This window comes from Rutilus rutilus, assembly GCF_951802725.1.
Source record: "Rutilus rutilus genome assembly, chromosome: 11".
Taxonomy (NCBI): Eukaryota; Metazoa; Chordata; class Actinopteri; order Cypriniformes; family Leuciscidae; genus Rutilus; species Rutilus rutilus.
In genome coordinates, this window is record NC_140216.1 from 33,617,072 (window position 1) to 33,630,779 (window position 13,708).

General features: G+C 36.3%; 1 protein-coding gene across 2 annotated transcripts; it reads right to left on the reverse strand.

Annotated features, from left to right (window-relative positions):
• Window positions 1-1,643: 1,643 nt before the first annotated feature.
• Window positions 1,644-13,224, reverse strand: stard3 (StAR related lipid transfer domain containing 3). 2 transcript variants are annotated; one of them, XM_084423509.1, is made up of 15 exons: window positions 13,094-13,224; window positions 11,448-11,695; window positions 10,945-11,022; window positions 10,347-10,424; window positions 9,478-9,531; window positions 8,796-8,913; window positions 8,019-8,120; window positions 7,879-7,934; window positions 4,956-5,048; window positions 4,813-4,875; window positions 4,624-4,719; window positions 3,997-4,076; window positions 3,717-3,821; window positions 3,534-3,627; window positions 1,644-3,224 (listed from the first exon to the last, which is right to left on the reverse strand). In XM_084423509.1, exons 2-15 carry the CDS (start codon window positions 11,667-11,669, stop codon window positions 3,117-3,119), a joined length of 1,347 nt encoding a protein of 448 aa, XP_084279635.1. In that variant the 5' UTR covers window positions 11,670-11,695; window positions 13,094-13,224; the 3' UTR covers window positions 1,644-3,116. The 2 variants fall into 2 exon arrangements, with proteins under 2 accessions (XP_084279635.1, XP_084279636.1); XM_084423510.1 differs by having other exon boundaries at window positions 12,974-13,138.
• Between the last annotated feature and the right edge of the window lie 484 nt (window positions 13,225-13,708).

Genomic DNA, 13,708 nt, shown 5'->3' on the forward strand with positions numbered 1-13,708 from the left:
TTTCTCAATTTTAGCCATTAATTATTGCCATTCAACATTATTGAAAGCTATCAATTTTAACATTTAATAGGCTTTAAAAAATATAACAACTTTTAATTTAAGTGAACTTCAAACAATCTTCACATAAACCTATTGTAATCAATGTCACTCACAGTTAATATATCAGGGCTCAATGCTAAGGTTTTTCTCTACTGGCCCAGTCTGCCAGTTCAGATTTTTAGTCTGCCCTGCTTAAATGCACAACAAAGATAGTGCAAAAATTGTGTTGTCAGCATCAAGGTTTGGCATGACGTATCTTTAGAAATACAAGACAAATACTAAATGTACAAATGTTTGTTTTGTCAGATGTCATTTATCGTAAAAATGTTGGGTATTTCAGTTGCAGGTTGGGAGCCTAGTCACAAAAGTCCAGAACTAAACAGACACTTATGTGTTTTGCTATGGATGTTCAAGATGTGTAATTTAATTTTACAGTCCTTGAGGACTAACAAACACTTCACATCCCCTATTGCTTCTTTTTGGTTTGATCAGTGTGGCAAGTTTTCTTCTCAAATGTGGATTTTTGTCAAATTCCAAGTGAGAAAATCCTCCAAATGTGTACAAGGATCACATGAATAAACAAAATTCCAAACCTCAGAATTTATGAGAGAGAAAGAGGGAAATAGAGAAGTGTTTGATGTAAGACACTCATGTGAGAGGCTCATAGGCTGTGTGCTATCACATGGTGGACTGAGCACAACTTACTCTGCCAGAGGCTGAAAAGACATAATACAAATAATCATCATTGTGATTATGTCAGGGTGTTTTTAAAGAAAGAGAAGAGAAAATATAATTACTACAGAGTTATAGCTATTATTTCTAGCATATTTATGATTATTAACCGCGTTTCCTTATTTTGTCACTTGGATAAAAGTGTCAATTAAATGAATCAATGTAATTCTAAACCTTTTGGACTCTTAAAGCTACACTTTCAAAGGTCTGAATGTCATTGCATTAGATAAAATATACGAACAAATGGCATTTATTTCAAATAAAGATGGCACGAGAACAGTGTTCAAGCAAAACATTTCACAAAATATTTAGGTTTTATATGATAAAATATCAGATATATAGTGAAAAAAAGTGTTGTGCACTGTATGCCATCATTTGTCAATATAACTTTTTTTTTTATTTAGAGCTGCCAAAGAGTTCCATTACAGCCGTAGCTTATATTTCTAAAAGCATTTTTTATAATATTTATGTAATTTTTTTTATAAAAGTTATATATATATATATATATATATATATATAATTAATTTTATATTTATATTTATTTATATTCTAAAAGAATTTAACTGCACACTTGCTTAAAAGTGTATTGAACCAATGTTTCGGCAACAACCTTGACTGTTGTAATGGAAGTTTTTGATAGCTCTAAATGTAATAAAGTTACCAAATTTTTGGTAACAGTGCTACTACAAATGTTTTTGGTGGTGCCAGTGGAAACTTGAATGACTTGCCCAACTGGGGCATCCAAAAACAAACAAATTAGTATTATCTAATTCAATGACATTCAGACTTTTACAAGTGTTAAACATTCATGCAATTTTGGGTTGTAATTAACCATAAATCTGAAACAGACATGAAATAACAGACATCATGTATAAACTGTTTGTTAGTTTTATTAAATGTTGATTATTGAATTCAGCAGAAACTCTTGATTTTTGAATTACATGACAAAATTCTGTATTCCTTCATATTACTGTAAATCAGTATAAAAATAACATTCACACAGAACCTGAATTGAACGAATTCAAGTGAACTGCAAAAGGCTCTGGACAAATAAATGTGGTTACAGTCTGTAGATGCCAAAAAAGATGTACAGATACAAAATAAATCTAAATAACGTAGGCAATCCTGACAAGTGATTTCAGTGAGGGAAACGGTAACAAAGGCACACAAGTACAAACCAATACGGCTGCAAAACAAGAACAAGACTGTTTAAAAAGATCAACATCATTCACAACATCACTGATAAACTGACCTAAACATGCCGTCCCTAAAAAGGAAACCCAGTACCCTGTAAGAGTGTCTTTTCTCTCCATTAAAAGCAAAAAGTATTTTGCTTGCTTCAAGGCAACTATTCATGAAGGTCACATTCTCATTTTATAAGCGGCATTCATATTAGTGGCAATACCAATCAAACAACTGGTGACTATGATTCATTTCCGGTTTCAAATGTTTATAAAATGCTATGCCCTGTATAAATGTGGTAAACATGAGTGTATAACCAATAAAAAGCTGATAATTATGCTTTGTGTGAAAATAAACTGACATACAACACAGAAAGAAGAGAAATAAATGCAAATTTCAATAAAAGGACCATTACATTAATTTCAGATTGATTTTATAGAATATAACCAAGCACAAATGTTCGCTTCAATATTTTTTGTTGTTGTTGTTGTAGCAGCAGAATTTTTTATGCATGCCACAAGCGTTTTGGTAACCGGTTAATGTTGATTTAAGACATAACTGTATGCATAATTAGACAAAATGATAATATACATAGCAGACCGCTGAGCTACACTACAGATGAATACATTTAATAATCTAACACAGCAATGTTTGGCCACAAGAGCCCATTTAAAACCATAATAAGACCTCAAACAATAATTAATATTAGTATGAATGTGTGTGTGTGATGAACGATTAAGGCACAAGTAAAAGCAGAATGAGAAACCGCAGCGGATTTGGCTCAGAATATTGTATAGAAACCATCCTAGCCTTCAGTCATGTTCACTAGGGGGACAACAGTGGTTTTAGGCACAGCTGAATAACACATACATTTCCCCTTACACACCACACAACTTCCTGTGCATGTTTCTAGCTCGTGTGTGATTTGACAGTATGAGTTCGGCCTCATGTCCATGTGCTGTAGTAGTACATCTATATCAGCTTTAACTTCAGTATAAAGTGCAGCCAAACACTCAGACCGCCCGTAACAACCTTACACCAGTCAAATGTAATGCTGTATCTCCTCGTGACAACTGTAGTTTACAGGAGAATGAATATGGCGCAGTGTAATTTGACGTTGCCACAACGTAAACTGTGGCTGGATAAAGAGTCAAAGCCGGAGATCACCGGTAGGAGACGTGGACATCATTTATACGCTGCCTGAGATGAGACATGAACTCAAACATGGTGGCGGCCAGTGACTGGTGGATGAGGTAACGTGGGAGGCGACCCTGTAAGAAGAAAATACATTGATCATATTTTTTTCATCCATTTTAACATCTGCAATAAATCTGAATGCTTCAAAATGTTATAGTGCACATCTCCTCAACAAGTTGCATGATTTGAGGCATAATTCATATCTGGTGCAGGACGAGTTGCACAATGACTTGGGGTCAGAGATCTAAACAGCCCCTTAACATCAAATATGCACAACACTAATAGTGATGCTTGCATTTGCAAACACATAATTAAAAAGATACATTATTTGAATACGTTTAAATGGCTTAAATGTACAAACTGGTGGTACATGAAGCTCTTACCTTAAGGTCTGTATTGAGAACCCAGATGAAGGTGCAAATTGAAGGATTACTGTTGGATTTCAACACAACAAATCCACCAGGACCATTTTCCCCTCTGAGAGAGAGAGAGAGAGAAAGAGAGAGAGAGTTTGGTTTACAGCTTAAATATATTCTGTATTTTAATAGGCTGAGGACACAACAGACCTGACGTAGCGACTCTGAGGAGGTTTGTTGATGTAATTGGTTGCCATTCCTGCAGAAACGTAGCAGTCTCGCCTGCGCTCCACCCGACGAACATTTATAAAGTCCCTGAATGTCAAAAAATGTATAAATGATCACATGACTATGTATTGAAAATATATAGCCTACGTTCTAAATGGAAACTCTCCATCGCAGTGTGAATACTGCAGCCTGTTAATATGGAGGGCATGTAAAACAGGCCTAAGCTTCTATTTGACACACATTGAGAAGCAAAAACAGCCACCTGGGAGACACGACACCTCCAGCAGCTCCTGCAGATACATCATATGACACCAATGTGTTGTCATCCACCCTCTGTAAAATCTATGGGCAGATCAGAGGAGGGAACAGGGTTGATTGTAATCTCAATCCATTCAACATAAACATTTTTTTTGTAGCTTCTTAGAGTTTTGTCTTTATAATGAGCAGGGATGGTCAGATGATAGTAAAATCCATGTCATCCATTTAAATATCACCCTGTTGAAGCAAGGTCACATCTCTGACATGAACACCAATTTTACATATCCATTTAGTTGTCCATTATGCAGTGACATCCAGCGACTAACAAATCATCATTTGATCGGACAACACATGAGATTGGATCAGCATAATTTGGGCTTTGCCATCACTGGAATAAATTACATTTGAAAATATTACATTACACTGTAACAAATAAATGCAGCTTTGGTGAGACTGCTTTCAGAAACAATAAAAGGTCTTACCAACCCCAAACCCTTTGAACGGTAGTGACCTAATGTTTTTTTTTGTACATTTTGATGTGTACATGTGTCTTTTCACTATTAACACATGCCTCACACCCAACATGTGTTTCAGCTGTCTTTAACGGAGGAGTCTGTGAGTGTACGTGTACCTGACAAACAGACACGGTTCTGTTCCACTGCACCATCTTCTCTGGCTGCAAAATGACCTCCTGATACACCAGCTCTGCAGAACACTGCAGGAGTGCCTAAAACACGCCAAACACAGGTACGTAACTGATTCTGTTTATATGTAGAAACATGGAGTAAGAATGAAGGCTCATAATATATAGGCATCGTACCTTTAAAATAAACGTCTTCCCATGGAATGGGATTTCAAGTGTATATACTGCATCTCCTTGTTCCTAAGAATGAAAAAGTTTCATATTAAGCCAATCACAAAACCATTAGCAAATAAATACTGCAAGCATGGACGTGTACATACATTAGTCTTCTCAAACTTCCAGTTTTCTTCTTGTGTCAGTATCTGTTCCACCACTGCCATGGCCTCCCGTCCCTGTCGTACAAACTCTTTGTCCTAAAAACAAGTGAATACAGAATTAACTGGGGTGTCTCCCGTACAACAATGTAATTCACTGGTTAACTACCATAGTACGCTGCATCATTGGAGAAATCTAACCAACTAGTAACAAATGTTTCCCGACACTGTAGTAACATGGTCGCACCTCTGTCGTTTGAACCACATTGGCTCAACAATATGTTGTTAATTTGCAGGTGGACTACTTAACTGCTTTTGTTCCATGTCATTTTTGCTTTAATTGATGTTTGATTCATTCACTTATACGTCATAATCCAGTGTTCCCTCAAAGAGAATAGAAGTACCAAGAGGCGAAAATCCGTTGCAGTTTTGACAACAATCGCTAGATGGCGCTGCTGTCGCCATTTTGGACTGAACCAATGGCTTTACCTTTAGCACAACTACCGTATATACAGCATTAAACATTATGTCTGGAAATAATTGGAAACAAAGAAAACAGTGTTCTGCCATCAACTACCAGTGCACAACCAATCAACTAGCATTTCATAGATTCCCCAAAGATCCAGAGAGGTAAAGTAGAAAAGGTTTTTATTAACGTTAAAAAGTGAGCTAACGTCAACGATAACAGGTGCTGTAACGTTAATGTAAGCTATCCCATAACCGCAGTAACAGTTTGCTAATGTTATGTATTTGGTCGAAGTTGAGTCAAAGACTCGAAATGGGCTTTTTAAATGGCATATTTTCAGAGATATATGAACACCTAACTTGGCAAATGACCGCTTTATTAATTCATTGTTATCGCTAAATTAACCCTTTAACTGTCGGTTTGGAGCTGCGTGCTCTTGCTCGCTCGCTCTAGATTCCGGGAGATTTTAGCTAATTTTGCGGGCATCAGGGAGCCGCTATCAATAAGCGGGAGACTCCGGGAACTTCCGGGAGACTTGGGATGTCTGCTAGATATTAAAAACTAGAAACTACTATTTAGTTCCCTTGACCGCTTTTGAATTGGAACCGGTATCGTTCAATCCTATGACAGCTGTGTTGCGTTCAGTCCAAGATGGCGGAGCTGCAGCTCTGCGCATGGGTGCGTTTGTTGCAATGGAACGTTCTATTGAGTTTCGCCTCTTGGTACTTCTATACTCTTTGGTTCCCTTGCGAATTTACACACATGCGCACTCTTCAAAAAAGGCGCTGATTGTTGACAAGATAAATTATATAGATTAATATGCAAATATATATTAAAAAATATTTTTATGCTCCTAGTTGTTTCAAACACAAAAGTGTGATAGAGGCCTATTTTGCCCAAGAGCATGATCTGTTCAAGTCCACATGTAATTAAATAAGAAACTATGCTTTTAATAATAGCTCGAGAACTGTAGATCCAACCATTCAAGTTTGGGACGCTGTTTGCGAATATTCATTGGAACTATGGTTTGGTGAAATGGCAAATCGTTGAATTATGCTTGTAACGATTAGGGCTGGACCCGAATATTCGTTCGGTGGGTTGGTATTCGATTTGAAAATTTGACATTCGAATATTCGTTCTTCTTGGCCTACTAAAGTGTTCCTGCAACGTTCCTGCAAAGTGTCCCTATTCTCTGGCTAGAGCGCAGAACAGCAGAGTGTGTGTGGACAGAAGTGCATGCCTGAGCTTGTGTTTTGGGTTAAGCTGCGTTGCTTTGACATTGTGGAAAACAGAATAATAGAAAAAAAAAAAAAAATGTATTAAGCGTTTTACCCGTTATTATCAATCTAAATTAATCTCGGTTTTAATTTAACTTAATTTTGTTTTTCTTTATTTAATTTTTTTTTTTCTTTATTTAATTTTTTTTAAAATTTATTTAAATTTCATTTTTTATTTATTTAAATTTAGTTTTTCTTTATTTAAATCTACCCTTTAAGTCAAGTCAAGTATATTTGTATAGCGCTTTTCACAATACAGATTGTATCAAAGCAGCTTCACAGTATTAAATTAAAATAATACAACAAGGTTTGTTTCTAGTGGAATTTATTGATTGATAAAATCTAATTAAATATCCCCAACTGAGCAAGCCAAAGGCAACAGTGGCAAGGAAGCGAAAAACTCCATCAAGTGACCTAATGGTGTCCTAAAACTCCATCAGGTGACCTAATGGAGAAAAAAAAAACCTTGGGAGAACCCAGGCTCAGTCGGGGGCCAGTTCTCCTCTGGCGTTTACTGTGTCAGTAATTTGTTAGTCAGAAAAATATTAGACTACCTTATTAAAAGTATTGCTTAAGTTAACAGACCTGTGTGTGTGTGTTACGTGCGAGTGTATTTACTTTGTGTTGTTCATGGGGAAGATGTGTTTAATATCACTAGTGCAGTGTCCGTTCTCGGAGCATATAAGCCCTGCCCGTGTGAGGTGTGCCGCTTCCCGCTCGCGTTGTTCTGTAGTTTATTACAAGTTTATTGATTCTAAATGTGTCGCATCTCGCGTGTCTATCTATATTGCACCAAATGCGACACTGCACTCCCTTGTGAAGTCGATTGGATGAACGGTTCTCGAAATAATCAAAATGCAAACGGGCAGACAGACACATATAGATTCTTCTAGAGAGAAGAATACGTTCAGCCCCCTCTCTCCGAAGCTTCGAATATTCGATATTCATTACTACCGAAACTTCGAAGCTCAAAAAATGGTATTCGAACCAGCCCTTGTAACGATGGAACTTGCGAGCACAGTTGACTTACGATGCTTTCAGGAACAACCTTACTTTGCTTACCAACCCAGCTTTGCTTATGAAATAAGTGGTTCTTATTACTTTTGGAAAGACAGAAATTGGGTCATTTTGAGATATTTCTTGCATGCAAACATAATGAAAAGAAAACAATCAATCATGTGTATACTTGTTCAGTTACTGCTCTTCTGCCGAGACCCTCTTCATCAAGATCATCCTCAGAACCTACAGGACAAACACAAACATTAGGCAGGAAATAAAGCAAAAACAGACACAGTCACATTAGAATGAAAGCGAATGGCTCTATACCTGCCAGGGACTCTGGCGGGGAGTAAAACTGTCCGTCAGACACGGCTCTAGGAGTGATCAGAGGGGCCGGCTCACACGCCGCATTTACTGCTGCCAGATACACTGCAGGAGACGAGGAAATGACAGATCATCAATGTAGCGCTCTACCTATCCTACAAGGACTTTCCCACACATCAGCGACAGTCTTAGTGTGCATCTACAGAACAAAGTAGAAGCATGTTTCCCTTCCCAAATCTTAAAGTAATGTGACTGTTTAAGTGACCACATGACTATAAAAATGACAAATCACAGGAAAAAGGTTCTTTCTTCCTCTTTTGAAAGGCCTTGCACTACGTAGGCACTCAAATTCTGACAATGCAAAGTTCCCCAGTCCACCCACAACTAATAAGCCAAATCACGACTATGTGCATTATTACACGTCTCGGACATTTTTACTAATTTAATTTGGCAAAGGTCAGCCAATCATAATATTATGCAATTTATACGTCTTAAAGTTACATATGCAAAAAGATTTGACTTCAGACTGCTTATTTCTAACAGCCTTAGAGAGAGTGGAAAATGATCATGAAAAAAAACTATAATGAAGCCTTTAGGGGGGTTTGCCTGAAATAAAATAGATGTAGGATCAGGAGAAAAATGCAGGATCAGCCATCCACTGTCCGCTATTTAAAAAATGGCATATTTCAACTTAAAAGGACGCTTTTATGACCAACATGAATAAACAAAGGTGTGTATATTCAATACAGTCCTGAATATTTGTATTAAAAATTCTCTCACCTCTCTCGTCCTCTGCTTCCTGCGTGAGCACTTTGAAATCCAGGAACCAGGTTTCCAACCACGCCAACACAAACGAGGTGATGGGAAGAACATAGCCAAAAGCAGTCTGATTGAGCAACTGAGAAAACAAGAGACAACTATGACCTCCTACATCTATTTCTATTATTACAGCAATGTAAAAAAACAAATATAAAGATTTCAGAGAGCTGTTAATGGTTCATTTAGAATAGAATAGAATGAGGCATTTATATAGCACTTTAATATGTACTACTGTACACCCAAAGCGCTTTACAATCATATCAGGGGATCTCTCCTCAACCACCACCAGTGTGCAGCATCCACTTGGATGATGTGACGGCAGCCACAGTACAACGGCGCCAGTGCGCTCACCACACACCAGCTATAGGTGGAGAGAGGAGAGAGAGTGATAGAGCCAATTCAATGGAAGGGGATTATTAGGAGGCCATGATTGGTAAGGGCCAAGGACACCGGGGTTACACCCCTACTCTTTACGAGAAGTGCCATGGGATTTTTAATGACCACAGAGAGTCAGGACCTCGGTTTAACGTCTCAGCCGAAGGACGTCCTCCATTTGAGGAACAAAGCAGATATGTGACTTCACTTCATATAATTTAAGCATTGAAATAGATTGGCTAGGAAGATAAAACATTAACTATCTTACATCTGATATGATGACTTTGGCAATGAGGAAGGCGCTGGTCACCAGAGTAGTGATCTGAGATCAGAGAAAGAACAATGATCATATCTAAACCTTTAAAAGTTTAAAATGTCTGTGTGTGTTTATGTGAATATATATATATATATATATATATATATATATATATATATATATATATATATATATATATATATATATATAAAAAACAATTTGGAAACATTACTATTTTGAATGTTTTTGAAAAAAGTCTCTTCTGCTCATCAAGGCTGCATATATTTGAACAAAAATACAGAAAGAAAACTGTAATATTGTGAAATATTATTACAATTTAAAATAATGGTTTTCTATTTGAATATACTTTAAAATATAATTTATTTCTGCGAAGCAAAGCTGAATTTTCATCAGCCATTACTCCAGTCTTCAGTGTCACATGATCCTTCAGAAATCATTCTAATCTATTAAAATAGAACATCATTATTTTAAATTGTAATAATATTTCACAATATTATTGTGTTTACTGTCTTTTGATCAAATAATTGCAGGTTTGATGAGCAGAAGAGACTTCTTTCAAAAACATTCAAAAAAGTAATGTTTCCAAACTTTTGCCCAGTACTGTATATACACACACTCTCAAGGTGAGTTTTGACTTATATGCTAACATCAAATGATAAATCACCATATCTAAGACTAAAAGTCATAATTCCAAAAATATTTACACACACACACATATATATTTTATACATTATAAAAAAATTATAAATAAATAGAAATGGGTAATTATATACATTACAAATATATATAATAAATATATTATATTACATAAAAAAATGCAAATACTGAGATGTTTATAGGCTGAGGTTGGTCTTTCTTACCGCAATGACCCACCAGTGTCTCAACTGAAATGCAGCATATCCAAGCTGCAAACACAGAAATCTAAACAAAGCTAAAAGCTGAGCGGGAACAAGCAAAGGAGAAAAAGAGAGAGATTATTGCTATATAAAGTAATAACTAAGGATTTAACAGTGACTGTTCAGTGCTGATCCTTTAGAAAGGTAGTAAATATCAGAGTTTTGACATTTTTCTAGGATGCCATCACTTTTTTGCAGACAATTTTTTTTTGCAGATATGAGAACAGCTTCAATGCATAAAAAGGCCTTTGTACATGCTATAAGGGACGAGCACTTTTTAAAGTACAATCTATTGATGTCACATGCTAAAGAAAGTGACAGTAGCAAGAAAGTACCTGTAGGAATCTCAATTTCTCACACCTCCTGCTCTACAAGCTTTAAGTAAACAGTAACACTTTAAAAAACACACATATGAATATGGACACATTTTGTACAGTTAAGTGTTTGTTTGTGTGCTTATGTTAGACTGAACTGAATAGCATGAAAGAGAAATATATCAGATCAACAGTGAAGAGAACTCAGTTTAAAGCCAATACAAAAATATACCACATTTTATACTTACAAATATATCAAAGAAAGATGACTTGAAGTTGTAGTGAACGACCTCATTCTCAAGACTGGTCCATATGCTCGCTCTTGTCTGAGAGACACAGGCAGAAAAACAGATCAAACTTACCATGTTCAAATAAAAACTGCACATGATGTACTATTTTATATATCACACGCCAAAGATACATTTAAAATTAGTAAAAACATTTTAATATATACAAGGTTTTCCATTTATTGAATAAAATATTGAAATAAATATTTTCATACATGTTATACAAATGAATACACATTTACACACATCTCTATTTACTTAGCTAAATATGGTTAAAAATAATATGCAAATTTTGCACGACTCTTTTCATCAGAGGAAGTGAAACAGGCACGTACAATCAACCGTAAATATGAACCCAAATTATAACAGACAAAGTAGAAAAAGGAAGTACAAACTGCATGACAGAGAAAAGACGATTAGCGCTGGGCAAGAAGACAATTTGGAAGCACAAAATAAAAACTTACATTTAATTCAATGATCCAGAGCAGAGTGATGAAGAGGAGGTCAAACGTAACAAAGAGGCAGAAGGTTCGGCGGACGTCTGAGAAGGCTTTCCTCTCTCCCGGGGGCAGCGGGGGGTAGTAAGGGGAGGGAAGGGAGAGGGACGCCTGGGAATACGAGGCGTTCAAAGAAGCAATGGCTGGAAGACTTCCCTCCAGCTCGCTGTAGCCCACGCCGCTCCGCATACCTACATGCAGTTGGAGCGCATCACCTGAACCAGAGAAGAAAAGATAACCGAACAGTCCAACAAAGAGACATGCCTTATCTGGCTTTCATGCAACATACTGCCATTATACTCAAACTGAAAGAACAGTGATCAAACAACACGCAGGAATAAATGATCTAATCAAGCAGCCTTTGACCACTTTTAGAGCTGGGCTAAAGTCATGGCCTAGCAAAAAATAGTCTGTAAATGTACTACATATATGCTTACATTTTGTATTTGTGTGTCAATCAAATTAAGGATGCACCGATATGAAAATTTTGGCCGATACTGATAACTCTTTCTATTTGAAAGCCGATAACCGATATATTGGCCGATAAATCTAAATCCACATTTTTGAGAGCCTGATTACAAAAACAAAAGTCTCACTAATAAATCCATGTCCCAAGCACACAATTTGAATGATCTGATTATAATTTTATGTAGCGTATTTGACAAACTTGCGCTGCAAAGGTTGCACTGAACTGTATTTTCTTTTTTAAAGTTGATTCGATCATATTTCAAGCAATTCAAAACCATCATGGCGAACAGTGCGTATCTGAAGTGTCTCAGCTTAAGGAAATAAATAAATAATCCATTATTTATCGGCTTTAATATATATCGGCCACATTTTATTATTGGGCCGATAACGAAAACATTAAAAATGAATACCGATATATCGTGTATCCCTTAATCAAATTTTATGTTTATGTTCCATTTTTAATAAAATTGTTTAAACATACTAAAAATATAACATTTGTTGTAAAATAAGTGAAAAGGCTGGCATGGCAACTCTAAAGATAATTATAGCTCAGTCATTACAATCTAACCTGATCTCTCTGCCATACTTTTGATATCCATTTTATACTTAGGCTACATACTTAATTTACAATATGACTGCAGGTAAGGTGATTAAACTGAGACCTTTTAACTTTCAGCACTAGATAGCACTATCTTCCCTGTTTGTCTAAAGATTGAATAAATATATTAAGCCATAAACAGGTATCTGGGAAGTAAAAGCATCATATCATCATTGATTCTGCACTGCCAACATGAAAGCAGCCCCCCCCCCCCTGTTTGTGCCAATGTGAATAACAAACAAGCTTTAAAACATATTTCCACTGTAAAAATCTGTCCCCCAATAAACAACCATTTGTTAACAAATACTCGATATTCAGAAAAGACGTAATTAATATTCATGAGTATATTCACACTTATAGTGAATAGCACGAATAGCGGAGCATAAACAAGCTTGTAGCTCTAAACTTAAATACTTAACTTACTGACCTCTCTAATGCAACTCGGCGTTTAGTTAACAGTTGGAAAAAAGTTTGTATAAGTCAGTTATAAGCACCAAAACCGCTGTTACTAAAAAAAAACAGCGGAGAGAGACAGAGCGAAACTCACCAAAATCAGCGCATCACTCTCATTATCAGCCTGCTGCTCTTCCGCGATTACAACCGGATGTGAGAGAACGTCACATCCGCCAGCTGATCGCCACTGTGGTACGTGCTTGAAGAGTGAAGCCAGAGATGGTCGGTGAAGTAGTAGGTGATGCAGTATTTTGTATATGCGCATTTGTTATATATACATACTGCTTTCAAATTGCGTGTTATAAAGTCATGCGAGATATGAACTCGCAACCTGATAATAAACGTCAGAATCAGACTACCTAAAAGTCGCAATTACCTTTTTTTTATTTTTTATTCTATATATATATATATATATATATATGAGATTTAATACATACTTTTAAATAAATGATAATGAATCTTAAGGACTTTTGTACTTTCAGTTTCAGTTCTGTCGGTTATGATTTCTGCTGAATGGATGGCCTCATTTCCCACAACAACACGAGGCGGTGTCTGTAAACTTTGTAGTTTTTTTCTTAAATATGTTATTGGTGTGATCTAGTTTTAGAATTTCCCACAGTTGCAGTGGCAGAGCATAATACCACTGTGTTTCATTTCCTCTTGTCTGTCACATCATGCTCTCATAACTTACCATAAAACACTGATCCCT

What these genes read in the sequence shown, in the direction of transcription:
- stard3 (XM_084423509.1), bottom strand. Translation starts at nt 11,669, where the DNA reads ATGCGGAGCGGCGTGGGCTACAGCGAGCTGGAGGGAAGTCTTCCAGCC. An exon ending in CATCTTTCTTTGATATATTT is followed by an intron (nt 10,425 to 10,944) that starts GTAAGTATAAAA and finishes GTTCCCGCTCAG; the next exon opens with CTTTTAGCTTTGTTTAGATT. An exon ending in GAAGAGCAGTAACTGAACAA is followed by an intron (nt 5,049 to 7,878) that starts GTATACACATGA and finishes ACTTGTTTTTAG; the next exon opens with GACAAAGAGTTTGTACGACA.